Source organism: Myxocyprinus asiaticus, chromosome 15, assembly GCF_019703515.2.
Source record: "Myxocyprinus asiaticus isolate MX2 ecotype Aquarium Trade chromosome 15, UBuf_Myxa_2, whole genome shotgun sequence".
Lineage (NCBI taxonomy): Eukaryota > Metazoa > Chordata > Actinopteri > Cypriniformes > Catostomidae > Myxocyprinus > Myxocyprinus asiaticus.
The window spans coordinates 12566903-12593294 of record NC_059358.1 but is presented as its reverse complement, the minus strand read 5'-3'; the positions used below and the strand labels follow the sequence as shown (position 1 = coordinate 12593294).

Here is a 26392-nt window from a genome sequence, read left to right as displayed (position 1 = left end):
GCCAGCCAGATACATCTCAGATTCGGCTCCTGTACAGCCCCCTACTCCCATAAACACGTTGACCACACCATGTGACTTTCATGTCTTGCCCTAAAGACTATTTTAAAGTCTTTTTAAAGTCATATGACTTGCTTTCTAATGCGGAAACACAACGCTTTAATTTATAGTAATACTACTCAATGCTTTCAATTAAAAAGCAATCAAAAGTATCAGAAAAGTAGCTTATGTGGCTCATGCATCATACTGCAAGTCTTCTGAAAGATGATTTAAGTGAAAAAAAAAAACTCTTTTGTGAGAAGCTTGTTGGAAGTCGCATGTGAGAAGCTTGTTCACAGTAGCTGGGTTTCCATCGAAATGTTTCAAATTTTTTAAGCGCATTTTTAAAAATTTGACATAAGAAAATACTTGTTGCATGTTTCCATTCACTACTTAATGCACATTATCATGAGGGAGCCGCCTCCCTGCTTCGGGGAAAGTTTTGTTGGAGCAAGTATGTAATTTTAAGTGTGTAATATTTGATATAATGGGGCTGAAATGGCTGCGATGCCCACATGCCGCCAGTCTCCACATACCTGTGAGCGCCCGCTCTTAAAACTGTTCTGGTGGATTGTGAGGACCCACTTTATCGACTAGCTGTGGATTAAACACTTCCGAATGACAAGGGCTATGTTCAAAGAATTGTGTACCAAGGTCTTATCTTTTATTGGGCCAGTGACATCAAGCTATCGCACACTCATAATACACTTACGAATGGTCAAAACAAGTCATTGTTTTGCGAATAAACTGTTTCCATCACCTTAATGTGCATTTTAACTAATGCAAAACTCTAGAATATCCACCTCCTCTTAGCGCATTCAATTTTATGCAAATTTAGAACGTTTCAAATGCACATAAAAATAGTTAGAAACCCAGCTAGTGGTACGCATTCACGTGAGAACTTGAGTGGTTGTTAGTGCTAAAATGGGAGCCAGAGTGAATGAGCATTTTTGTGGATCTCATTAGGTCAAACCGACATTAAGATTTTTACTGAAAAATTACTTACAGTTTGTATTCTTTCTCACCAACACCTATTGCATGCTTTCAGAAGACTTGGTATATGATTCACAATCCACTTGAGCTACTTCTATGATACTTTAGGTGCTTATTAAAGCTTTGAAGTTAATCACTATCAACTACCATTGAATTGCATACAAGGACCACAATATTAATTAAAATGTATTGTTTTATGTTCCGCATAAGAAAGTAATTCAAGATTGAAACAACATAAGGGTGAGCAAATTATGACAGAATCTTCATTTTTGGGCCAACTTTTGCTTTAATTAAAGCCACAGCCTGAGATTGTCATTTCAACTGTCCATTACTGGCATGGCATCACTAAAGCCATTAGCATGTGAACATGCAAACTACATGTGACCCCTGCCTGCGGATACCTTTTACATACCATCCTACTCTGTGACAGCTGTTTACACAAGAGAAGACGGTGTGCTCCTGAGGTCTGGCTCTAGTTCAAATAAAATAATACACAGTTGAAGTCAGCCAAGATGTAATACAAGTGGGTAACTGAGAGCATAAAAAAAAAACAAACAAAAAAAGAAAAACAGGAATTTGAAAAATGTAGATGGATATTTGGGTTTTCCCACCTCCCAAACATTTTCTTTACCCTTCCTCCCCCACTACAGGCTTGAATCCCTCTAAATATCTATCTACCACTGAGCCCACTTAGTAGATAACAAAGACATACAGAAAATAAAGGGACAAAAACAGAGCCATAGAGCAGTCGCAAAATACATAAACTCACCACAACTGAAGTTTCCCATGACAAAACATGTTCTGAAACCGAAGAGTCCGAGGAATGCTTTTCATGGCCACATGCACATTAAAACCATAACTCAAGCTTGTGATTTTCCCCAAATTACATGCAACAGATTACAAAGCACAAACAGGGCTTTTCTGCTCAGTTCTGTTTCCTACTTGAGTGGCACAATGTCAGACTACAGTACATGAGTGTAAATGACCTAATGTCAGCAGTCAATGTGAAAATATAAACTGCAATAGTTTATGCAACCATACATAAACTTAAATGTCTGGCTCTCTGGAATTATTGATTCTTATTGGTAAATGGTAGTATTCTAATTAAGTAGTCAGGCATCCTTTTCCTTAAATAGCTGTGCTAGTTACATGTCTTTCATATCATTCTGGCCACTAATAATAATTATATAATTAATAAACAATTAATAAACACTAATAATTAACCTCTTATATAGCATTAAACCATATTATATATATATATATTATTATTATTATTATTATTATGTTTTTTTTTTTTTTTTTTTTTTACAATATTAGAACCCAAAATAAACCCCTTCTGGGGCCTACGATTTCAGCGATGCAGAAAACGGATGGAATCATGAAAGTTAGTGATAAAAATCTAATTAAGAGTAAAACACAGAATTTCATAGAATTGGACAAATTTGGGATGAAATTAATGACAGATTGACAATTAAAGATTAATAAAAAAAAAATATCAAGTAAATCACAAGATGGCCATGTGCGATTATTAAACGACAAATTCAATTAAAACAATATAGCTGTGAGCAGCAATTACGGGGCCAAGCCCCTAAATGGCCTACAAGCCTATTTGACCTACAGGACCCATAGGACCCAGAGTGGCTATGATGTACTTTGCAAATGTATACTCATTTATGAATCACCTCAAGCAGGGTTGCTTACCACCTGCCTAGGTGGGGATTCAAACACATGACCTTTGGAACTATAGCCCAGAACATAACACACTGTGCCACTCAGTTGACATGCTCTATGAGTGACAAAGAGACTTTCCGAGGTAAGAGTCAGAAACAGATGTGGGTTATCTTTTGAACTATAGCTGGTGCTATCTTCAAACTGCTCAGGTTTCCTCAGGACATGATGTCGATGATTCATACCAATTTCCTTTAAAATAAAACAATGCTTTCAAAAGATATAAACCTTTTTAATATAATTCAATATGGTGGAAAGGCAATATGGCCAATGTTCAAAAATATGGTATCACTGGAATCCATCCAATCCATCGGTATCACATGACCCAAGGAATGGATAGACAAGGAATCATTTTAGGACATACAGTTCAAAAGTTAAATAACCATTTTCACATTTCTTGACCCATAGGTGGCGCTTTCACCAAACTTTGAATGTACCCTCAGATCATGGTTCTGATGAAGCACGCCAAGTTTTGTTTGGATAGGACAAAGTGTTGCCAAGATACAGCCTCACATCCCGTTAAATTTACATTGGCGTAACTTTTGAACGGTAGCACAAATAAAAATTATGTTTGGTCAGTTTTGTGAAGCTCAGTCTAGAGATTATTTTGAGCCATTGTTTGGGCAAATTAGATGAAGTTTGAACAACGTGAAATGTTTAAACTGCCACTGTAATGGTAGAGTTGTAAATGGTAGGGGTTGAAACTAAAGGAGGAGAGTAATCATATGCAAAAATAATTTGGTTTCTAGGACACATGGTTCAAAAGATACTTACAAAATAAAAGTGAATATTTTAACTGGTGGTGGCGTTATAGAGTCTGTCCTAGAGACCCCACATTTGGTATGGGGGCTATTCATGCCCATCATTATGCCAAATATGTGTAATCATTTTCCGATGTACGGTTCAATGGGCTGCCATAGACTACCATTGGGAAGGAATAATAATAACAAGAAAACTAACGAAAACAATAGGGGCTACAGTCCCTTCGAGGCTTGGCCACTAATAAAACATGGAATCCAGATAAAAAATAAAAAAAATTACAAAAAACCACAAAACAGAATTTGGGAGAAAAAAAAGAAAGAATTTCATAGGGCCCTACCCATCAGGCTGATGCAATATAAAAATTGGAACCTGATCACCATGTCAGAATTTATTTTGCAATAATAAATGGCTGAAAGTACATTATCTCTTACAAATAATAAGAAAAAGGCTCTTTCTCCTGAGGAAAATGAGTAGCTCAATCTGTGAGAGAAAACTAATAAAACATGTTAGTGACAGCAAGATAGTAATGAAGTTAATTGAGCATTTTATACTCATAGCTATAACATAAGGTTAACACAGATTGTTTGGAATAAAGGCTATAATAATCATTTCCCTTTACAAAAACATCATGGCTTATTATGTAATACAGAACAGTGTGTTTTGAAGAGCTTTTGTTTATTTTTTGTTGCAATAAGCGAATATTGACTGGTGACTGCATAAGTGTCATGCAAGTCATGTAAGTCATGTACGTATCTATAGACTTGGTGACCCTTTAGGACCCCTCCACATCTGTGTTGCATGTTGAATCCTCAGAGAGGGAGAGAGAGAGAGAGAGAGAGAGAGAGAAGAGGGTGAGAGACAAAGAAAGACAATGAGCTCAGCACCAGGGCACTCTATTGACTACTAAGTTTGGCCTTGATTAAAACCACACCAGGGCTTCTGGGTTCCACAGGCTGGCACAGCCAGGGTGTCTCTCCCTCATCTCCAAGTTGTTAGAAGGTCCAGACATCCTCGACCCAGACCCACAATGGAGACGGGCACAATGACAGGGCAAAGGGGACGAGACTTAGGCTCAATCCACGTCCGTCGGATGGACAAATTACAAGCGAGCTGTGTAGTTTTATTGCCCCTGACAACTCACTTCCTCCCCATACTGAAGGCAAGGGGTGTGGAGGGCTGGTTTGATGTGGTATGAATGCGTAATTAGAGGTCCTATCAAGCGTAGGCAAACAGAAGAGGCCCGTCCATCTGCTGGGTGTTACAAATATGAGGAGGGGAAAAGGCAGCCCAATGTTGTCATTACAGCGATTTGTTGAGGTGTGGATGTAAATATCTATCAGAGCCAGACAAAGGCCCCACACGCCCGCCTGGATGACTGTGATTTTGAAAAGTAGGAAATGTTCCTGGATCAAAATATTCATAAGAACCAATCAGATTTTAAGGATAGAATAAAGGGTAGGGTTAGGGTAAAGCTCAGGGTTGGGGTTAGGCACTTAAATGCCATTCATATCAACCTGTCGATTTACTCTGATTTAAAGGGCAATTCATGATTTGGGTTAGGGTGATGGGTCTCTTTCACTTACCGTGTGTACACAAATAATTGCACGAAAAACCTGCGTGCAAACGTTTTCACACAGAAATCATGATCCTTCAATAAGTTCACACTTATGCAAAAATCAGCCTTCCGAGTCCCTAAAACATGGAATGTGTGAAGCCATATATTTTATTATTAGAAAATGAATGACTGTGACCATAATATTAATTTTAGGGTAACAAAAATTATGTTTAATCAAATGAGCTTAGTCTGGGAATAAGTTCTGCATCAAAATATAGTTGATAACATGAAAACTAGGCCTATACAAATGTGTTTACTGTGATTCAACTAGTTTTGAGAATTGCTTTGCTCAAATATCTTGCTGGGTGCCCTTTTAGGCGAGAGCGCATTTGTAAAAATACACTGGTGTCCAAAAGTTTGGAATAATGTACAGATTTTGCTGTTTCGGAAGGAAATTGGTACTTTAATTCAACAAAGTGGCATTCAACTGATCACAAAGTATAGTCAAGACATTACTGATGTATAAAACAGCACCATCACTATTTGAAAAAAGTCATTTTTGATCAAATCTAGACAGGCCCCATTTCCAGCAGCCATCACTCCAACACCTTATCCTTGAGTAATCATGCTAAATTGCTAATTTGGTAAAAGAAAATCACTTGCCATTATATCAACCACAGTTGAAAGCTATTTGGTCCATAAATGAAGCTTAACATTGTCTTTGTGTTTGTGCAATAGACTGGCATGTCTTAAGGTCAATATTAGGTAAAAAATGGCAAAAAAGAAACAGCTTTCTCTAGAAACTCATCAGTCAATCATTGTTTTGAGGAATGAAGGCTATAAAATGCTTAAAATTGCCAACAAAAAAAAAAACTGAATATTTCAAACAAAGGTATACATTACAGTCTTCAAAGACAAAGGACAACTGGCTCTAACATGGACAGAAAGAGATTTGGAGGCTAGATGTACAACTAAACAAGAGGATAAGTACATCAGAGTCTCTAGTTTGAGAAATAGACGCCTCACATGTCCTCAGCTGACAACTTCATTGAATTCTGCCTGCTAAACAACAGTTTCATGTACAACAGTAAAGAGAAGACTCAGGGGTGCAGGCCTTATGGGAAGAATTGCTAGAAAAAGCCACTTTTGAAACAGAAAAACAAAAAGAAAAGGTTAGAGTTGGCAAAGAAACACAGACATTGGACAGCAGATCATTGGAAAAGAGTGTTATGGATCTTAACCCCATTGAGATTTTGTGGGATCAGCTAGACTCTAAGGTGTGTGAGAAGTGCCCGACAAGACAGCCACATCTATGGCAAGTGCTACAGGAACCGTGGGGTGAAATGTCACCTAAGTATCTGGACAAACTGACAGCTAGAATGCCAAGGATCTGCAACGCTGTCATTGCTGCACTTGGAGCATTTTTGATGAGAACGCTTTGAAGTATTTTAAGAAGTTCTGAACATTTCTTTCAAATTGTAATAGTAATTTTTCATGTTATTAATGTCCTGACTATACATTGTGATCAGTTGAATGCCACTTTCTTTGAAAAAGAAAAAGAACCAATTTCTTTCCATAAGAGCAAAATCTGTACATTATTCCAAACTTTTGGCCACCAGTGTATGTTTGCACAGTGACAAATGAAAGCAAAGGTTGTGCCAAAAGACCTTAAATAAAGATTGTTGCGGTGTGTTTTATGCATATAACAAACTGTGGCCATAGGCAACATTTCGAATAATCTGGATTCATCAACATAAGAAAGAGGGTAAGAACATATTTATATGTGTGCACCTGTTGTGAATCTGCATGACATTTGGCATGAGAACTTATTGGTGCACATAAATATTAAAATTCGTATGCTTTTATTAGTGAATAAGATCTAATATGTTTCTTTGTTTCGAATCTTGTTCCAGGACATACAAAACATCCAGGAAAATGGCTTACTTGGCAAAAATCACACAAACCCGTTTGCCTGCTGCCCTGTGTATTTCTGTCTGAGTAGACCTCCAGAGCTCACATTTCCAACAAGGCATCACAGATCGATTTGGACCAGGTAGGAGGACAGCACGCACATGGACGGACACATTTGTAAGCAGAAAACATAAATGCTGTACGGAATAAAACCTGGCTAGGGCTGGGAACACAGAGTGCCTCCTCGAGGCAGTTCGATTTTTCTCTTACCCTTCCAAAGCACTTTGAACCACCAATTAAATCTTCAAAATGTCCAGCACACTCAACTGACACCCCATTAGCCTGTCTGTGCTCTCCGGTTCTTTCTCATATAGCTGGCTAAGGATAGAAGGGGTGGGTGATTCATATGGAAGCATATGGCTCAGACCAGCAGGTTTGCTGTATGTTTGGCGACATAATATATGTCCAGATGATTGCAAGCAAGTAAAAGAAAAATCTGATGTAAAAGACAATGCTTTTGCTCAGCAGAGAATAACATGTATGGTACATATATGTAAATCTAAGAGGGCATTCCCACATGATGCATCCTTGCATTCAAAAACAGAAAAATGGAGCATATCAAAACGGAACAAAATGCAGGGGGGCTGAAACTTTTTTTTTTTTTTTATGAACTATTTAACCAGACATTTGATCATAAAACGCAGATAAAACGCAACATACGTATACCAAAGACATCTGTCTGATGCATATGTACATTTGCATCCTTATTCAAGCCACGTCTTCGATTACCTCTTGTAAAAGTTACTTTTTTGAACAATTCTTCTGCAACATTGTTTTATGCTCACCTCTTGAAAACAAGTCCCATATTCAAAAGTTTTATTGCTCAATAAACTCAAGAGAATCAAACCCAACTGGCTTAACATATTTAGTAGCTTTATACAAAACACATTAAGGTGTAATTACTTTAGGGGGCTGGCTGTTGAGGAACTACCAGAAGTAAAGGTAAAAAAAAATTAAAAAAAAGGCACACTGGACCTTTTGTCCGCTGCACTAGAGTTTTCAATCACCATTGGGAAATATGGAGCTTATTATAAGATTTATATAATAACTCTATTTTATTTCACATTTCCGAAAATGAACTTTTACAGTGTGTTAAAAGAGCCCGAAAGCAAACCATCTGTTTGGCATTTAGCATTGCCAGCATATGGGATCCTCGAATGACAATGATTGAGTTTGGTGGAGAGGATCCCCTTGTGTACGCCACGAAATAAAAGGCATAATGGGCATTTCTCTGCTGCAAAATGACAAATGAAAGCGTGGAAAGTGTTACAAAACAGTCTCTGAAAGCTGCACGGACTCAACGCTTGTCAATTCTCTGCTTTGAACATGAGGCAGCATCCTGGTGATGAGAGGAAACCGTTTGGACTGGCAAACACAGCACACCCTTTTGGATAGCAAACTTTGGGTGTTTCAGTGAAGTGGAGTTAATTGAGTTTACTTGCCGAGGTTGTGTGTGGACATTGCTTTTTGTGGGAAAGGAAACAGATTCGGATCTGCAAACCGAGGGCCACCACCTCACTGAGCACGTTTACATGCATACGTGTGTGTTGATGTAAGCGTATTAAACGGCGTTCCTTTATCGCTGTCATAAATGTCATAAACGGCGTTAAACTAATTTTTTCCAATTATGGCAATTTTGTGTTTCATGTAAACACATTGTGTTTCTTACCGACTTATGCAATATGCGCACGTTATGTCCATGCCTCTTCGCGGTTTGATGTCAGAAGCAGAAAATAGGACGATTATTTCAAATCTCATGTAAATGCAGATTTTTTGCTTTGTCTGATTTTTTAAATAAGCTGATTTTTGGGAGTAATCAGCATATTGGTGTGCATGTAAATTATCTGCCTTGCTTTTGTGAGGCAACAGAGTAGCATGGCAGTGATGAGCTGAGAGTCTTTCGTCTGGCTGTTTGCTACACAGTGTTTCCCAGCCCAGACTTAAAAGATCAATTTTCAAATGTATGCCTTTCACCAGATAAAATATACATCATTAAAATGACAGACCAGGTTCAGGATAGGATCAAGTTCATAAACATTAATAAACTTAACCTGCAAATATTTCCATAACAATTGCTCATACTTAAATGAACTCCAGCACCATTTGTGCTACAGACATGAATGATGCATCTTATTGAGAAGAGGTGTGCTATAACTTTTCTAAGTAATGTGCATTTCCTTGGGTGCTTGACCTATCCTGAAAGCTCGAGCTTCTGAGCAACCAGGGGACGCTGCCTATAGCGAAACGTGTGACTCGATTAGACTGGAAAAATTTAGACATGTGAATGAAGATTTCTGCCACAATGTTTTAGAGAAATATTCTTTCACATACAAAAATCATTTGATTTAATGTTAACGCTTTACAATAATGTTCTATTTGTTAAAGGAATATTCCGGGTTCAAAACAAGTTAAACTCAATCGACAGCATTTGTGGCATAAGTTTGATTCCCACAAAAAAAATGTATTTTGACTTGCCCCTCCTTTTCTTAAAAAAATAAAATAAAATATCTGGGTTACTGTGAGGCACTTACAATAGAAGTGAACAGAGCCAATCCGTAAATGTTAAAATACTCACTTTTTCAGAAGTACAGCCACAAAACACAACGAATGTGTTAACATGATTTTAGTGTGCTAAATATTGTGCTAAATAATATTCTTTTCTGTGTAAAGTTAGAGCCAATTTTACAACATCGTTACTATGACAATGTAATGTCAACAAACCCTAAAACCCCAAAAATTACGATTGTGCATGAGTTTTAACAGAAACATTGATGTAAGTGCTTTTATAAAATTATAAGCTTAAAATTTCTGCCTTTAAACCCTCCAAAAATTGGCCCCATTCACTGAGTATTCATGTCTCATCGGTTATTTGCTCACTTAGGACAGCAAAAATTTAATCCCTCTCAGGTGATGGTGCTCCCGTTAAACCAACTCTAACTGATCTCCTAAAATATGCTCTCCATCACTCCTACACTCTCTCCCATGCCCCCAGTTCAAACTCTTCTTCCAGTGAGCAGCGCTAATGATATTCTGTCTCACGCACATTTACTTTAAGAGATTTGCCAGTGATCATGCCACAGACCAATGGCAAGCTGCAGTGCGACAAGAGAGAAACACGGCGAGTACTTAACAAGACAGAGAGGGAGCGTTGTCCAACAACTGGAATAAAAAAAAGTAACTCCTGCCCGCAAGAATGAATGAGTGAGGGGCCTAGGCTATACACACGCTCACACACTCCTTTGCTTGATGAAATGAACATCCATTCCATAGAATGTCCCTTCCATTATGGCTTAGAATGGCATCATATGAAAAGACCACTTTAAAAGATATGCCATCCATAGCAGGTTTCAGTGTTTCCGAAGGAAGAGTGGCAGAATGTTTTTTCCCCTTTTACTTTTGTTTGAATCAAAAGGCTCTGGAGAATTCACCCGTCCTGTCAGGCACTTCATCAAGGCATTAAATGGCATGAACATTGGAAGGGCCAAGATTAACACCCATAAACCTGGGACCTTGGGTAAACTTCTAGCAGGCATAGCTCTGAAACCAACAGCTCTCTGTGTCCTTTCTCTGTGCCGACCACTGGATTTTATTGACATGATCATTCCAAAACAAAGAGGTCTTTTACAACCTTACCCATCCCTTTAAAGGCTATTTGTTTTTCAGTTTGCCTGACTAGTATTACGCACTGTCACCAAATGAAGTGATTAATTCTCTAATTTACACACATCATTGACTCAGCAATCTGTACATGCTGATAGTGTCACACACTAAAAAGGGGAATGATGGAATGTTAACATCAGTCACCATTCGCTTTCATTGAATTGAAAACAGATGCAATGAAAGTAAATGGTGACTGAGGCTAATATTCTGCCTAACAAACCCTTAGTGTTCCACTGAAGAAAGTCAGACAGATTTAGTAATATAATATAATATAGTAAATGATGACAGTATTTTCATTTTCGGGTTAACTATCCCTTTAACTCTTGAACTGATCACGTTCCATCTAATTTCTGTTCACTTTCCCCTTGCACCTTCTTTATAAAATATTAATTTTTATGAAACAATTTCAGAGGTATAAAGCAAGCACATGTCCGGAACAGATCGCTGTGTGCTGACAGCAAATTAAGTGTGAATGTTTGATGGTTTAGTGTTAAAATACAGGTGCTTTCTCCCTAATCCCATCAGGGTGTCTGCCTTGTAGTTCAGGAGCTCCGGGATGGAGCTAAGCCTTTCCTCTCCTCCACTTCCCCATGGATTACTGCGACTGTGTTTCTCTGGAAACAGGCTTCTATTAGTTCCATTACTGTGAGATTAATCAGACCATTCATCAGAGCTAGCAGTTTCTTAAGCTCCCTTAGTGCTGGGTTTCACTTAAAGTGCACCAACAAACAGGCAGGTAGATATCTTGGATGCCAAGCATGGATCTGATCCAAATAAAATCAGTTATGTTTAATGTTCTCATATATACTAAACAAAATTTAAACAATTCTTTCTTGCCATATTTAGAACAGTAGCTTTACTGGTAAAGAATTAACACCCCTCATGGCTTGCCTAACCTGCAAGACCTATACGTGGATCTCTTCTCTGGTCTATGCTGGTACATGAGTCCATAGTTTTTATGTAGTCAGCAGGTGGCATCATTAGCTAGAGAATAAAAATGAAAAGTAATGGCCATGGGCCAAGCAATGATATCATAGCAAAACTCGCTGGCATCATTTCCCTGTTCTGCAAAGTACTGAATTGGGGGTACAGAGGTGCAAATTTAATGTGCTTCTTACTGCTGGTTTTGTCATATTCAAATAATCAAAAATAGGTTCTGTGAGGTTGTGTAAATATAGAACACTTAAAGGGACAGTTCACCCAAAAATGAAAATTCTGTCATCATTTACTTATGTTGTTTCAAACCCTTATGACTTTCTTTCGTGGAACACAAAATATGTTAAGCAGAACATTAGGGATTGAAAGCATAAATAATGGTGAGTAAATGACAGCAATTTCCTCTTGGGGTGAACAATTCCTCTAATTAAAATGCCAACCACAAATAAATACATAAATATCATAGAAATATAATAAAATATATATGTTTTGATGGTAAAGTGTCAATTGAGACGTTTATAAATTCTTCACATTTTAGCTGTTAGATGAGTCAAGAGAGGTGACTGATGGTGAGGGGGGGGGGGTGGTACTGGCCCAAAAGTTGCTGGGGGGTCGCTGTCCTTTTCTGCATATCGCGGCGCCGTTTTGTGGCCCGTTCTGCATAACGCGGTGGCCCATTTCAGCATATCGAGGCCGGCCCTTCGGGAAAAGTCCCGGTTCTCCCGATGGCCAGTCCGACCCTGGCATCAGTTGAAAATGAATAGTTTTTTTTTTTTTTTTTTTTTTTGCGGGGTGGTTGAGACAAAGGCTTGTGAAATGCAGTTCAAGGAAACTGACCGTGTAGCTGGGTTGATGTGGGATTGTAGAAGTACATGGGAGCATGCCAGAAAAGACTGCACATAAAGCTGTCATAAGAGCGCTGAGGGCAAGAAAAATATTTCAGCATTTTAGACTCGATTGAATAGTGATCTCCCTCCCTTGCTGCCCTCAGTAACCATGATAAATATAGGAAGGAAGCAAATCTAAAACTTGGCGGTCAGCCACACCATTTCAAATGTCACTCTTGGCCCCGGTTTTTTTGGAAACATCCCCACAACACACTTAACCACACACACACCTTTCTGCCTGTGCAGGATCATACTTCAGCATATCTAGCTGACTGTGCCTTTAAGGCATGCATTACCAATGCGTAATCATTTACACAAACACAGGATTGTCTCACCTCCAGATGCAAGATTCTGCCACCAGTTTCCCTGTTAAACTTCCCCGATCCCCTCAAAAATACTTAATAAGTCTGCCTCTGCCAACAAGTTTGATCCCATTAAGAAAATTTTATTATGTAGTATCTGAACTCGCAAATCTTGTAGAAAAAAAAAAAAAAAAAAAAAAAAAAGAAAGAAAAAAGAAAGAGCTGAAAACGTGTGTGTGCCAGTTCCCTACAGTGAATGGATGATTATTTGCAGATGGGCAGTGGATGGGGCTCTCAGCCGGAGCAGAGGTTTCCCCTGGCATGCCATGCATGTGATTAAATCTATGAATGCCTCCCAATTTACATCTCAGAGCGCATATCAGTCGTGTGTCAGCAAGTGTCTTAATTCAAAGTTTCAAGTTCAGTTGTGAACCATAAGAGGCTGTCCTTTCACGTGGAGTGAATGACTAGTGCTCTCTTGAAAGGATTCAAGGCTTAGGGCAGGGACGGATAATTTTGAAATGTTTGACTTCCAGCACCCCAGTGCCCCTTATGCATCGGCTAAGCATCCCAACCCTCATATTTACAGATGGGCTAAATCTTAAGTGTGGATTGTTGTATACGCACCAGCTGTTCAAAGCTTAATCAATTTCTGTTTGAGACCAATTAAAAGCGGCTAAGGGCACAAGGAGGGTCATTGCGTTTGAAAGGGGGAAGGAAAGCTTGACTATTAATCAAATTGCCATCAGACAGCGCCGTAACGTGAGGGTCTGTTCTACTGTTAAGGATTTGGTAATACATTTCCCAGATTCTTTAAGATGTTAGGGTATTCAGCGCTAGGTATTTCGCGCGCATTCTGGATGAGTTCGCGCCTTTTTTTTTTTTTTTTTTTATCCTGCAAACTTGGACTTACCCCAAAGATAAAGCCCTTGACCAGTATTTTTTAAGGTCAACTGCATGTGGCTGCGTCCAACCGTCACTATCATCTAAAGAATAAAATTACGTGACTGAAAAGCTAAGCGGACATTAGCGATATTTGAATTCGGTTCTCGAACTTTTTTCATTTATGTCATGTTGCGTATTAATTTAATTGTGCACCTTTAAAGCTCTTTAGAAAAATTTTCCCAGTTGAAAATGGGTCAGGACTCGGTGACTCGTAACACCTCAAAGGCAAAAATGTGACGCGTTTTTTTTCCGAGTCTTTGGACCGTTATGGTCATCTTTATTATGCACAGTGAAGGCGAATTTTCTGACAGGAACAGATGCCGAAACACAATCGTAATGTAAACGTCTCTTATTGAAGCTGCTGTACACATCAAATCCTGACACTCTTTTATAGTTTACTTCATAAAAACATTCAGTAACTAAAAGACGCACGCGCAGTCAGTGTAAACTGTGCCAAAAAATAAATAAATAATAAACATTGCTACAGGTTACTAACAGGTCTTTTTAAAACTTCTACAGATTTATTATTATTATTATTATTATTATTATTTTTATAACGTTTTGGTAAGTGTGGAAGTCAGGAAATTTCAAGTTACTACACTGAGGTGTAGTGTGGCGTAGCTTAGTGGTTAAAGCTCTGGGCTGACAACCGAAAGGTTGTGGGTTCAGACTCTGCAAGGAACGATCCATGAATTATCATCATTCAACCCCCTGAGAAAGACACTGAACATCATCCTTCCAAAATTACCATGGTAACAATAGTTACTCCAGGTGGGACTATCCCTGTAATAAGTGAACTGCGAATCACTTTAAATTAAATCATTAGCTGGGTGATTAATTAGTGAATTAGTAGCCTAAAGGACCTATGAAACCCATATGGAGAGGATGCAGGAATCCCTCACCTCTTTTGTTTCTTCTCCAGCGGTGAGACTGCTGCGTCTGACAGTGGCTGTAGTCCATACAGTTCAACACGATGAGCGCAAAGGAGAACAGTCGAAACTGCATCTGGGCGGCTGTATGTTGGTCCCGACTCAGGTTAGAAAGCGTCAAAGGTACTCGTCGTGAGCCTCCAAGGTTCGTATATTTAGTTTAAATATGTATATTTTTCCACAGAGGAGCGGGGAGTTGAGGAGTCCGGACTTTGTTATGTCACACATTAGACGGGCAAAGAAAACACCATTTCTCACCACCGGTTAATGTCATTTTAGGTAGAGAGAGCTAAGTGCGTTTATTCACATCAGAAAAGTGTCAGGAAAGGGAAAAATCTCTAAACTCAAAGTTCTACTGATTAGTAAATACAGTTTGGTCGATCAACGTACTTGCAGGCAAAACAATTTCATTCAAAGAACTTAAGTTTTGCTCAGCGCAAAATTGAATGGTTTAGCGACATCACCAAAAACGCGTAGGACAAGATGGATTCCTTCAAAGTAGCTGCACAAAGCGAATATACCTGCGCGAATGTGAGCCTAGTCCAAAAATATAGTAACATGTATAGCAAGTTCCTTCCGAGTGCCTAAGTGGACTTGGAGAATCCAGCATCCCTCGCGCAAAAGTTTAGTCTCTCAGAAGTCCCTTTGCTTCACAGTCGGAAAAATCTCCCCAGATATAATGAGAAAACACATGGATGCAATAGTCTTAAAATAAAGCTCTAGAATAAACCCTTGAGGTGCATTAAGATGTGTGTAACTGTGGTATATGCTGCAGTGCTCGGCTGATGATGGAGTACTATCACTCTACTGGTGCTGATGCTATATAGGCGCTCCTGTCACGTGGAGACCCAAGATCTTGTGGGGCTTTTCAGAGTAGTTTCAGGAGCCCCTCGCTCAGCGAGAGGGCTGTTCCCCCCTCCTTGTTTAAGTTTGCGAAGATGACAAATGGAATTTCTCCCACTGTATCTATACACCACATATGAGCCTCCCCAGGGTCCTAGTGCATTGGTTGGAATTAATAGCAGTGCGTATTTTAAAACCGTTTTAGACATCTTTGATTATTTAAATCACATGAAATATCACATCATTTATCACAACGCGACTGGGAACTGTATTATTAAACTGTAATATTGTTAAACTACAGTGATATTCCATTGCAATATCTCCAGCAACAAGAGTTAGAGTATTACTGACTATATATAGTATAATATACTGCAATCTTCACTTGTCTTCACTAATCAAAACTAAATTGCAAGACAGATTCATGTATAATTGGAAGTTATGAAAGAAAAAAAAACACTAAATATAATATGGACAGTATGAGAAGGAAAAAGGGGTCCCTTGTAGCCAGCTCTCACAAATAATGGAAATGTTCTCATTTGACCCCTGAGAAAAGTTTCTAATGACTTTTTTGTTTATTGATATGAAAGCTAGTGTAAATCTATAAACAAAATATATTTATATAGGCTATTAGCATTAATAAAAAAAAAAAAAAACATCTTTTTGGTCGATTTAAATAGATTTAGCATATAAGTGAAAACCATTTAAAACGTGTTGTATAAAAGATTTTAAAGCAAATAGAACTGATACAATCACATACAGTGGTGAGGCAACTTTAAAGAGTTTTATATGCAAAAATGGGCATTTTTTTAAATGAAAGACATGTTTTACCCAGCTTGACCACTAGGTGTGGCACTTAATCTTTTATTTATATATTGATTTTTTTTTTCCATGTTCTTGGACTATATCTGATAATGTCTTCTTTGTCTCTGATTTAGGCTCAGATATAACAGCCAGAAATCTTCCAGGTCAGGTCAAAATGAGCAGGTACTGATTCCCTAATTTATAACAGGTGCATCACAGCACTTTAAATCCAGAAAAAGTAATCTTTGTCTTAAAAACACAATTGCTGCTGTCAGTATGGACACTTCGTTTGCCTCCTAAGTGAAAAGCATTTGTCATTTCTAATTGATGACACTCTCTCCTTGAGATCAAAGTGAAATTCTCTCAAAGTGAATGTTAATTATATGAATAGCAATTTTTCTCAATCAGTACAAGACAATAGTTTCTTTTTTTTTATCTAAAAAGAAGAAAAACAAAAAAAGATATTATGGCCAATATCTTTGTTCACCTGCCTTCATAAACTGAAGGAAAAGCATTACCAGAAATGTAATCAGACAAAGCTCATATTCTATTCTCCCTAAGAGTATCTATATCCGTGTTTACTTCATATTAACACCATTTACTGCATAAACTCCCAAGACATTTAAGTGCATATTATATGGAGAACCTGAATATAAATCTAAAGTACCTGACTTTTTTCTTGATAGCTAAAGGGAAATTAAAGCTTCTGTGTTGGGCAAGATTCTCTAATGATATATCATATTACAGAAAAACTTCTCTAAATATACTGTAGGCCTGCTCTTGTGAAGTGCACAAAACAGAAAATGAAGTTGATAGATACACTGCGTGGAAAACAAGACTCAAGGAATATGGCAAAATATAATTAGAGAACATGCATATTTTAATTGTCACCTTGTTTTGAACAAATGCCTTAACATTTTCATTGGTGGAAAATGGAATGAACAATGCAAAAAGGAAATTATGTAGCCCTTTTAACCAAAACCTATGTTGACCTTTCGTTTGGGTGTTTATTTATTTACTTTAAGTGAAGTGACAGACGTTGTGGTGGACAACCTTCTCGGCCGCACGTCTGCTGTTGGTCTGGATGTCTTACTAAAACAACATCTGAGACAGCACTCTTAAGGTGAATGTGATAATTAAGGGCTAGGAGGGTTTTATTTTCGTAATGTGTCATGGCAAAGGACCGGTAAACCAATCACTTTAGCCCCCCCTTTCCTCCGCCCGCTGGGAAAGTAAAGGTGACGTCAGTTGTTTTAGATGTCTGGCTGAAAGCCCGAGCACTGTGGCAGCTATAAGCCCCCTCTTCACTCGTCCAGAGAGACAGGGCCCATAAACATGTCAGCTGATAGAGAGGCCAAAGCAGACATTAAGACACGCTTTGAATCCCAGCCTGCAGTGTCTGCAAGCTCTCCGCATGTTTAGAAGAGGTAGGGACAGAAATAGAAAACAGATACAGAGAGACTGAGAACGTAGGTGTCACGCACAGTAGATGAGACGAGAGACGTCATGGGAGGGGCGTTACGTTGATTGTCTTGCCCATCCGTGAATAGAGAGGACAACTTGCATCCAATATGACAACAAACGATGGGACAATCACCTTACGGTGCCCTCACCACTTACATCTCCCTGGTCTGCTGCAGCGGAGTGGGCCGCTACATAACAGTGCCATAAACACAGCAGACTAAACACTCATTTATCATTACGGCGCATGCATGTGCAACAGCGCAAAAACACAGAGTCAAACTCCGTCCCACTCAGTGATTCAAAGCACATTAAAACTTCATCTATTACACAAAAGATCACAACCACTTAACCCTCAACCGCCATTTGTAATGTCCAGGAATAAAATGCAAGCACGAGGTGAAAATGGTTTTGTAATGTTTTATTTTATTTTATTATTTATTACCAGATGCATTGAACCCCAAGTGCAAATATAAAGCCTCTCTCTCTCTCCTTTGAAGGACACAAGAAGGAGAACAGTATGTTGGGCTGCAGCATGGGAATGCTGGAAAGCAAGATGGAAGTGTACGGTCTACAAAGCACCACTCAATAAAAGCCAGTATCCTGAGCCGCCCAGTTTGGAGTCTGAATAGAAGACAAGAGAGAGCCAAATATGTCATTATCCCAAAACAAACTCAAGAGAAACAGCAGGTGATTTCATTATAGTTGATTGAACATGCTAACAAGTGTATCACATGGCTATCCTACAGACAAAATTGTTTCTTAAGTACAAGCTGTTCAAGTACAAGTTCACATCTTTTACATTTGTACGCCTTGAGAATATTGTTATTAAATTGTGTTTAGCCAAACACATCAAAATATAGGACTTTGTGTTATGGCCTTTGCCATTGTGGTGTTTGTGTGTTGCTGTGTGTAGAGTGAGTCAGTAAAATTGTGTGTTTTTAGACATTTGAAGGACATTATTTTGAAACATTCTATTTTAAAATACTTCCCGAAGTACTTTGAAGGGACATGGTATGCATTGTGGGCCTCAGTGGGCCAATCAGTGCATGCACACATACACAGCCGAGATCAAACAGAGACTGACTGAACCCCAAGCAAAACATCTGTGGTGACTCCTAAATGCAAAGAACACCAGCTTTGAATCCACCGAAGGTTGTGCGATGGTGTGCAAGCATTATTTACTCTGCCGTGCTGTGTCACTAGACTCAGACCCACTTCTTCATGGCTGTGCTACCCTACCTTGTCATTAGCCCTTTAAAGAAAAACAGCATGATGAAAGCGCTCACTCTGTTAAACTTGCTCTTACTGGTTTACACCATGTAAAGACAGTTCTGGGTTGATTGCTGTTCAACATTCTTCAGAATGTGCTTTGGATAGATCATTTGTGTGTGTAAACTACAGGGCTCAAGACAAACAGATGAGATCAGATAAAAGCAAGGAGAACGAGAAAGAGGATGGGCTTGGGTAAGTATGAGGAGACAGAGATGCCCTGGTGCTCTGACCTCATTCCTGTTGGTGTGGCTCAACTTCTTCTCGATGTTCATGGCCAGCATTTGGCTGCGGAACGAAAGGCTCTTGGTTTTCTCGATCACCTGCTGATATGGCGAAATGGCGTTGTTTCCCATCACCACGTGACCCTGCCAAAGGTAAGAGAAGACTGTCAAGACTGAATCAAGGGAAAACCAATCCTTTTTAGTTCCCACAGTCATACCTTCATTCAAAGACCCGAAATTCACTGTCTCCCCACGGTCAGTTCAAAATACATAGGAGCTAATTCTAGGTCATTCCAGTAGAATGCCATGTGATTTGAAAAATCAGAGGGCTTGTTCCTTTGTTATGACATGCAACGTTCCTACAGGAATGCAATGACACAGTCCTCCAACTCTCAAGGGAGGATACAGAGAGTAAGATCGAGGTTTGTATTGAGGTCCTGGGCAGAATTACTAACGTAATTGATTGCCTCTACTTTCCGTATTAAAGCAGAACATAATCCCCACACAAAAGGGACTGAATCTGATTTTCAGACTAATTAAAGGACACTTACGCAGCATGTATCAATCGTTTGCTATTTGAGGAGGGAGGCAGAGAAAAGAGTGAAATAAAATATGAGAGACTCTTACCAGTTTGGAGTCGATTTTGGCGTCCAGCCTTGCATTGCGAATGAGATTTACAATCCATCTTTCTGCCTCCTCGGGAGTCATATTCAGCTTATCGGCCAGCATACTGCAAGAAAAACAGAGTCCATTAGGACACACTAAGGTGGAGAGGGAACATTATATACACTGATGGTATTACGTGAAAATTGGGAGGTATATAACAAGCTCCTGGGGTTTGTGTGTGTGTGTGTTTGTGTAGGTTTAAAGTGCTGATCGAAAGTGCTGGATTTAGATTATTTATAAATTTGTTAAAGAGTGACAAATTCCTTACATTATGTAATAAAGGCCATGATGCTAATCACACTGAGACTAAAGGCCAAAGTATACTTCGGTTTTCCACACGTAGCTACGTCTCGCGCACAGAACACACAACATAAATTAAGTAATTAGTATTGTATGCAGGGAGTGTCCACGTGTAGACCAGTTTTTCAAGACACATGGACAGTCCACATCTGCACATTGCACCAGCCGTTGAGTATCATATAAAGTAGTATAGTGTATGCGCCGAACGCATCAATGCGGGTTAGCGTTAAAAGAGAATACTTTCTAAGGCTGAACTCTCAACCATGCACAAGACATAATGACACATGGAAAAACTAAGTAAGCCCTAGCCTTAAGAAACCCATACAAAGGGAATACAATTACATCATTGTCCATTCATGAGTATGGGTCAAGGTAACAATGACAGGAAAATGGACTGAGTCTGGGTAGTAAGTTCATCCGACTGTTTGGCATGGTTTGGTCCTAAACCACTGAGATAGCAAGACTTCTACTGACCATTTCCTTGCATTCTGGAGCCCCTGTGCCTAAATAAAAGCCAGGTGTGTCCTATGACCTTTGATTGGTTAGGACAGGGATGTGCCATTGACGGAGGAAGGTGGAAGTAGGGGACCTAGTGTTCTTTGATCCAAAATCTTACAACTGCAGCTGGCCCCTTGTGGCTTTCTTTTAGCTAAGCCTCTCTCTCCCCATCAGCCCATCAATCCCCTTATTTCATGCTAGTCAAATAGACCAGGCTTTTCCCATTCTGTTCTTTATGAAAAGCCTACAACGGGTTCTAAACATTGAATATGCTTACACAGTGAAAGGTTAACTCAATCACCCACCATGGCAACAGCATGGGTCTGGAGACAGGGAGAGATGACAGCTTGTATAATTTTCACTCCCAGTGAAACCCTTCGAAAATGATGCGTGACAGTGTAGATTGGTCATAACGTTCATTATTTAGAAGCTAACCGCCAACGAAAGTGCAGGTTGTCACATTAAAAATTCCAAGCTGGTGATGGTTAACATATGTATGACATCAAGCAGTGACACTCGGTACCGGAGAATGGAATGCCTGTTGATTCCAGGGGTTAAAGCAGGGACATGAAATCCAAGCTCTTCAGCAGCCCCAAAGTACTCAAAGCATGGCGTGCACTGCTGAACAATTATAGCAGAAAAGGAACAGGAAACCAATTAAAACAGTTGGAAGTTTGGATAGCTGTACATCCACTACAGCTATCCAAGCTATACAGCTATACAGACCAGCAGACCTAGAGGTCTAGACCATGTCTGAGGTGAAGCAGACACAAAGTGTAATCCCAGAATTGCTTATTAGTCAAATAACTGGCCTTAGAAGAGAAACACGTAATCAATAAACTACTAAAACTAATAATGTTCTTGTTTACAGTAGTGCCCGCGGACTAGGGCTGGGCGATATACTGAAAACTGTTAATTTTGTATTAGCAGCAAAATCATCACAAATATAAGTAACACATTTAACAACATTTATTTGGTCCTTAAGTTTCCTAAAGACAGTGTCATTAAGCTAATAATGATCCTTAACACAAAGTCTCTCGCGAATATGAGAGCATTAAAACAGATTTCAATAGCGTCTCAGTTCAACTTCAGTAGCAAAAAGGTTGCATTAGGGGCATCCTTCATTTACTGAGATTTAAAAAATATTGATGGATGATTCCAAATTCTGTCTATCATTTTGACAGATAAATTTATTAAATATCTGTATCTATTTGGCAAAAATAGCTGTTTTGTTGAAATGATGGTTCATCTGACACCCGTTTAAGACATTTTAGAGCAAACACAATATATACAGAAATATATAGGAAAGGCTGAAAAATGTAGAGAATTTTTTTAGCTATATTGCCCTGCCCTACTGCTGACTGCCACAAGGGCAATGAATATTATTTCACCGACTGTATTAAGTGGCGACACATGTCAGTCAAGCCAGAGTCAAAGATCACCTCAAAACAAATAAGATCATGTTTCCTCTAAGGGGATCTGACCCTCCAGACAAGTTAAACCAGAGACCAAGGTCAACCACCGCCTTGGTGCAATGAAACGGCCCACAAACACTAATCTAATTTCATCCAGAAGAACTTCAACTTTAAAAAGGAAAAGGAAAAAAAAATCTGTTTCTGCAAGCTACTTATCCATGCTTGCAACTAATATGAATGAAAATGAAATTAAATGAAAGTCTGACCTGAAACAAAAAATATACAAAGACTGAGAGAAGTAATTGGGGGGGAAAGAAAGAGGTGGAGTGAATGAGCCACTCAAACATAAGTGCCTGACATGGCGGTTTAAGCCAAGCTGCTTGACTCCCCTCAATGCGGTCTCATTTTACACAGCCTTAAACCTGGTCCTCTGGGGTTGGGGGGTGAAGGGAAAGGATCATTTTCACTTTGACCTCTTACATGTACCAGTTCTTCGCAGTTGATTTATCCAATTCCGATTCCAGACCAGTGAGACTAGGGCAACTGGACTGACACTAAGAGCCATACACATTGAATTGTGAATTCTGTATGAGATGGTATTCAGATGGAGCTGACTTGCTCTATTGATGTACCTTTTTTAACATAGAGGGCTTAAAACAAAAGTATTGTTAAACATCTTCATATGAAGACACAAAAAAATTATTGGCTATTTGAAGTGGCCCCTGCTTCATAGCTTGGGGTGAAACTCATTCCCTCTTGCCAAACCTCTTATTTTTCCTAAAAATGTAAAAAGTATTATATGAAAATGCAAGGTTTTAAGATGAGTTTTTAAACTGTAAGTGTATACATTTCAAATTCTCATGAAATTCACAAAAATGGATAAAATGATTGGGATGAGTCTCTACTCAATTTATTATTTGGCAAAAAACAAAACGACATCACATCAACAACAACCAAATCATCATGTCCAAATCAATGCATAATTGGGAATTTAATTATGGAAAACAAAAAGTCCTTGAGGAAAAGAGACAAATGTAAATGTCATTATCCATAAGTGCAAGTCATAAAATCAAATTTCAAACAGACACTTTTTTATATATAAAGTCATTTGTAGTTGTGGTCTTTTTTGTGTATGCTGAGGGTAAAAACAGGCAAAAATTCTATAAACCCATTCATGGCCAACAGCTGTAAATATGTTGCAAAAAAAAAACTGGCATAAGATTCATGCGAGCCCACAATTAACTGCAGAGAGCTTCTGCATACAGTACCAGTGACACGCGCTCATAAATCAACAAATGGATTTATTTCAATTCTCAATAATTTAATTGAACGGACAATATATCTTTCAGGTGATACTAACTTAAACAGATAAACAGCAATCGTGATTCAGTTTCCTAGTTCAGCATTAAATTTGTCACCTTGGATTCAATTGCAACAAGACTGCCAAAAAGAGCCAGGGCTCCAAATCTCTTCCAGATTATCTGCAACTGGAGATTTGTAAAGAGCCCGATCGCATTCCATGTTTCAACCTTGACTACCTGGGCCCTCCTCAGTTTTAAACAGCTCTGAAAATGCAGGGAGCAATTAGGCTGTAGAATGAAGCATGGAAATAGTGTGCGAACCTGGGGTTGACTGGTTATTGATCACTGGGTTTGTGGTTGTTCTTCTTTAGAATGAAGTAACAGTTTCCCAATTCCTAGACTGCTGCTTTGTTCCAAAACCTCTGAAAAGCAGCATTTTAAGGCATCACAGGCACTGACAAGTCAAGAGAAAAGTTATAAAAACAATTTAATTATTTTACCTTATAATTACCAAAACAATATATGCAATTTATTTTTGTTAATTAGAACATCGCACTGTTAGCTTAGCAACATGCTAACATCAAACCTAGGGCTGCACCTGACGATTTTGTTTTTTATTTTTATCGATTAATCTAACGATTCTTTTTCCGATTAGTCGATTAATCTAACCACTAATTTGCCGATTATTCTAAAGATTTTTTTATAATTACTTGATTAATATAACAAATAAATAAATACATATACAAAACTTGTCTCATTATTATTTCAATATTTTATTAAATCATCTTCTCTTAAACACAAGAAACAAAGTGTGCACTGCAGGGTATTATTCTGCAAAAAAAAACTGTGTTACTATGAACGCAAACTTTAATACAGTGAAAAAGACACTATTAGCATAACATAAATATATATATATATATATATAAATAAATAAACGTTTTCAACATTCTTTTGAATGTCCATGTACTAAAATAAAATATTTGATGCCATGAGTGTACCTTCATTTACTATTAGTATTATTTTAAATGGCCATGGAAAATGAAGCAATGTGATAACAATTTTACCTGGTCGCAAAAAGTAGTCCGTTAATTTACCTGATGAACTTTCACCTTTTGCTGACCCTTTATGCTTCGCAGAGCTAATGTGTGCTTCTAAATCACTTGCACCTTTATTAGCAACTGACACATAAGTGCCAGCTTTACATGTCATACATTCTGCTTCCCACGGATCTCGACCTGGACGAAAGCATGGGAATTTTTTGCAAATCTTCTGTAAATTTGCACTTTCATTTGGGCATTGTTTCCACTCAGCTGTCGTTTGCTGCTGCTGTCAAGCAACTGTTTGATGCCGAACACAACAGCGCTTCACACGTTCGCGGAGAGATTGACAGGCAGGAATTTGGCCAATAGTTGCTGCAAGCCTCTTATAATTGACCAATTGATGTGCAAGAAGGCGGGACTTACAAAGAGGGGTTAAAGCAATGCAAATATGCACGCACACACAAAGTATTAGACCAGACGCACATCATAATGCAACTAAAGCCGAATCCCGGACATTTTTGCAAATTTAGAAATCCCAGCCGGACATTTTTCTAATGTCCGAAAAAGAGGACATGTCCGGGAAAAAGAGGACGTATGTCACCCTACATTAGCAGCAGTGCAGAAATTACTTTTAACATGGGGGCAATGAGGAAACATTTAGAAAATCAATTTAAAGTGACTACTACTAACAGAAACACGTGTTGTAATACTAATATGTCATGCTTGGGTGGGGACAAAAAGTAAACAGGACTTACGTTGCTGCCTTGCTGCTGTCTTGACAAAGCGCTCTGGGATGCTTTCGCTTCAAGTGTTCGTTCATGGCGGTTGTACTGCTGTGATAAGCCATTTCCAATTTGCATAGCTTACACAGCACCACATTGTTGGGTCTCTGGCTAAAATACTCCCACGCTTTAGATGACCGTAGGCAAGTTTTTTTTTAGCTGCAGCTTGTTCTTTGGGGGAATCCATACTTAAACCGGGCGCTGCCATTTTAATTACTCCATTGTGACGCGCCGACGCATGTTATGCAAATCGATGTATTTCTGTAATCGATGAATCGTCCCAGCCCTTGTGTGCCATGGAGAGTTTCTATGTAAACATTACAAATTGTTTGCTTATCAGCTTCTGTGACTGTTAGTGTGCTGTCTTAGGGGCCATTCAGCTCAAACACGTTCTTGCGCATACTGAAAAAAAAAAGAAGCTAGGCACACAGCATACAGAATGCAAATGTCTTGAGATGCGTTTTTAAAGGTTGAAGTTTAATTTGGTTCAGGAGACACTAAAAAAAAGCAGGCCTCTGAGCAATGGTCAAATACATCCACCTAGCACATGTTTACATAGGAAAATAATAGGGAACAAAAAAAAAAACATGGATGGACGCAAAAACGTATTCGGTGTGAACAGCCCTTTAGAATGCAGTTGCCTACACAGACTCACTAGGTTTTGCAACAGTACTGATGTGTTTGCACGTGCACCTATGAAAGGGCAAAATAACAAAACAATGCATTTTACAGTTAGACTTTTCATCAAATGCAGTATATGATATTGTGTCGGGTGAGTGTTTGCATATGTGAACACTGACTCTTCAGGATTTTCAGGATGTCATAAATCCCCCAAGGTAGATGCAACCTGTTAGCAGATCTCCAGTCGCTGTCAAGTGCTTTTTGCCCTGCACACAGGGGCCATGGCAGGAAAAAGAATGTGGGACAGATGCTCAAAAGACTACTAGTTATGAAAAGCTCATTAAACAGGCAGGAGGGCAATGCGGCCTCTCTGCTCTGTACTCCGTCATTGGAAGGCTAATAGGAACCAGGCTGAGGGAAACCAGTGACACCCGCCCAAATCTCCCTTACCATGCAGACCACTT

General features: G+C 38.9%; 2 protein-coding genes across 3 annotated transcripts in view; both read right to left on the bottom strand.

The window, feature by feature from the left end:
* Window positions 1–15478, bottom strand: part of LOC127452947 (R-spondin-2-like) — a 93646-nt gene extending 78168 nt beyond the window's left edge. For both annotated transcript variants that reach the window (XM_051718858.1, XM_051718859.1), the window contains exon 1: window positions 14678–15478. In XM_051718858.1, the coding sequence (XP_051574818.1) occupies window positions 14678–14780 (103 nt within the window). In that variant the 5' untranslated portion in view covers window positions 14781–15478. The remainder of the gene's footprint in view (window positions 1–14677) is intronic.
* A 2737-nt stretch (window positions 15479–18215) lies between these two features.
* Window positions 18216–26392, bottom strand: part of LOC127452932 (eukaryotic translation initiation factor 3 subunit E-A) — a 64245-nt gene continuing 56068 nt past the window's right edge. Inside the window, exons 11-13 of the mRNA XM_051718823.1 lie at window positions 19933–20035; window positions 19315–19449; window positions 18216–18433 (exon numbers count right to left, since the gene is read on the bottom strand). Coding sequence (XP_051574783.1) covers window positions 18395–18433; window positions 19315–19449; window positions 19933–20035 — 277 coding nt within the window. The 3' untranslated portion in view covers window positions 18216–18394. The remainder of the gene's footprint in view (window positions 18434–19314; window positions 19450–19932; window positions 20036–26392) is intronic.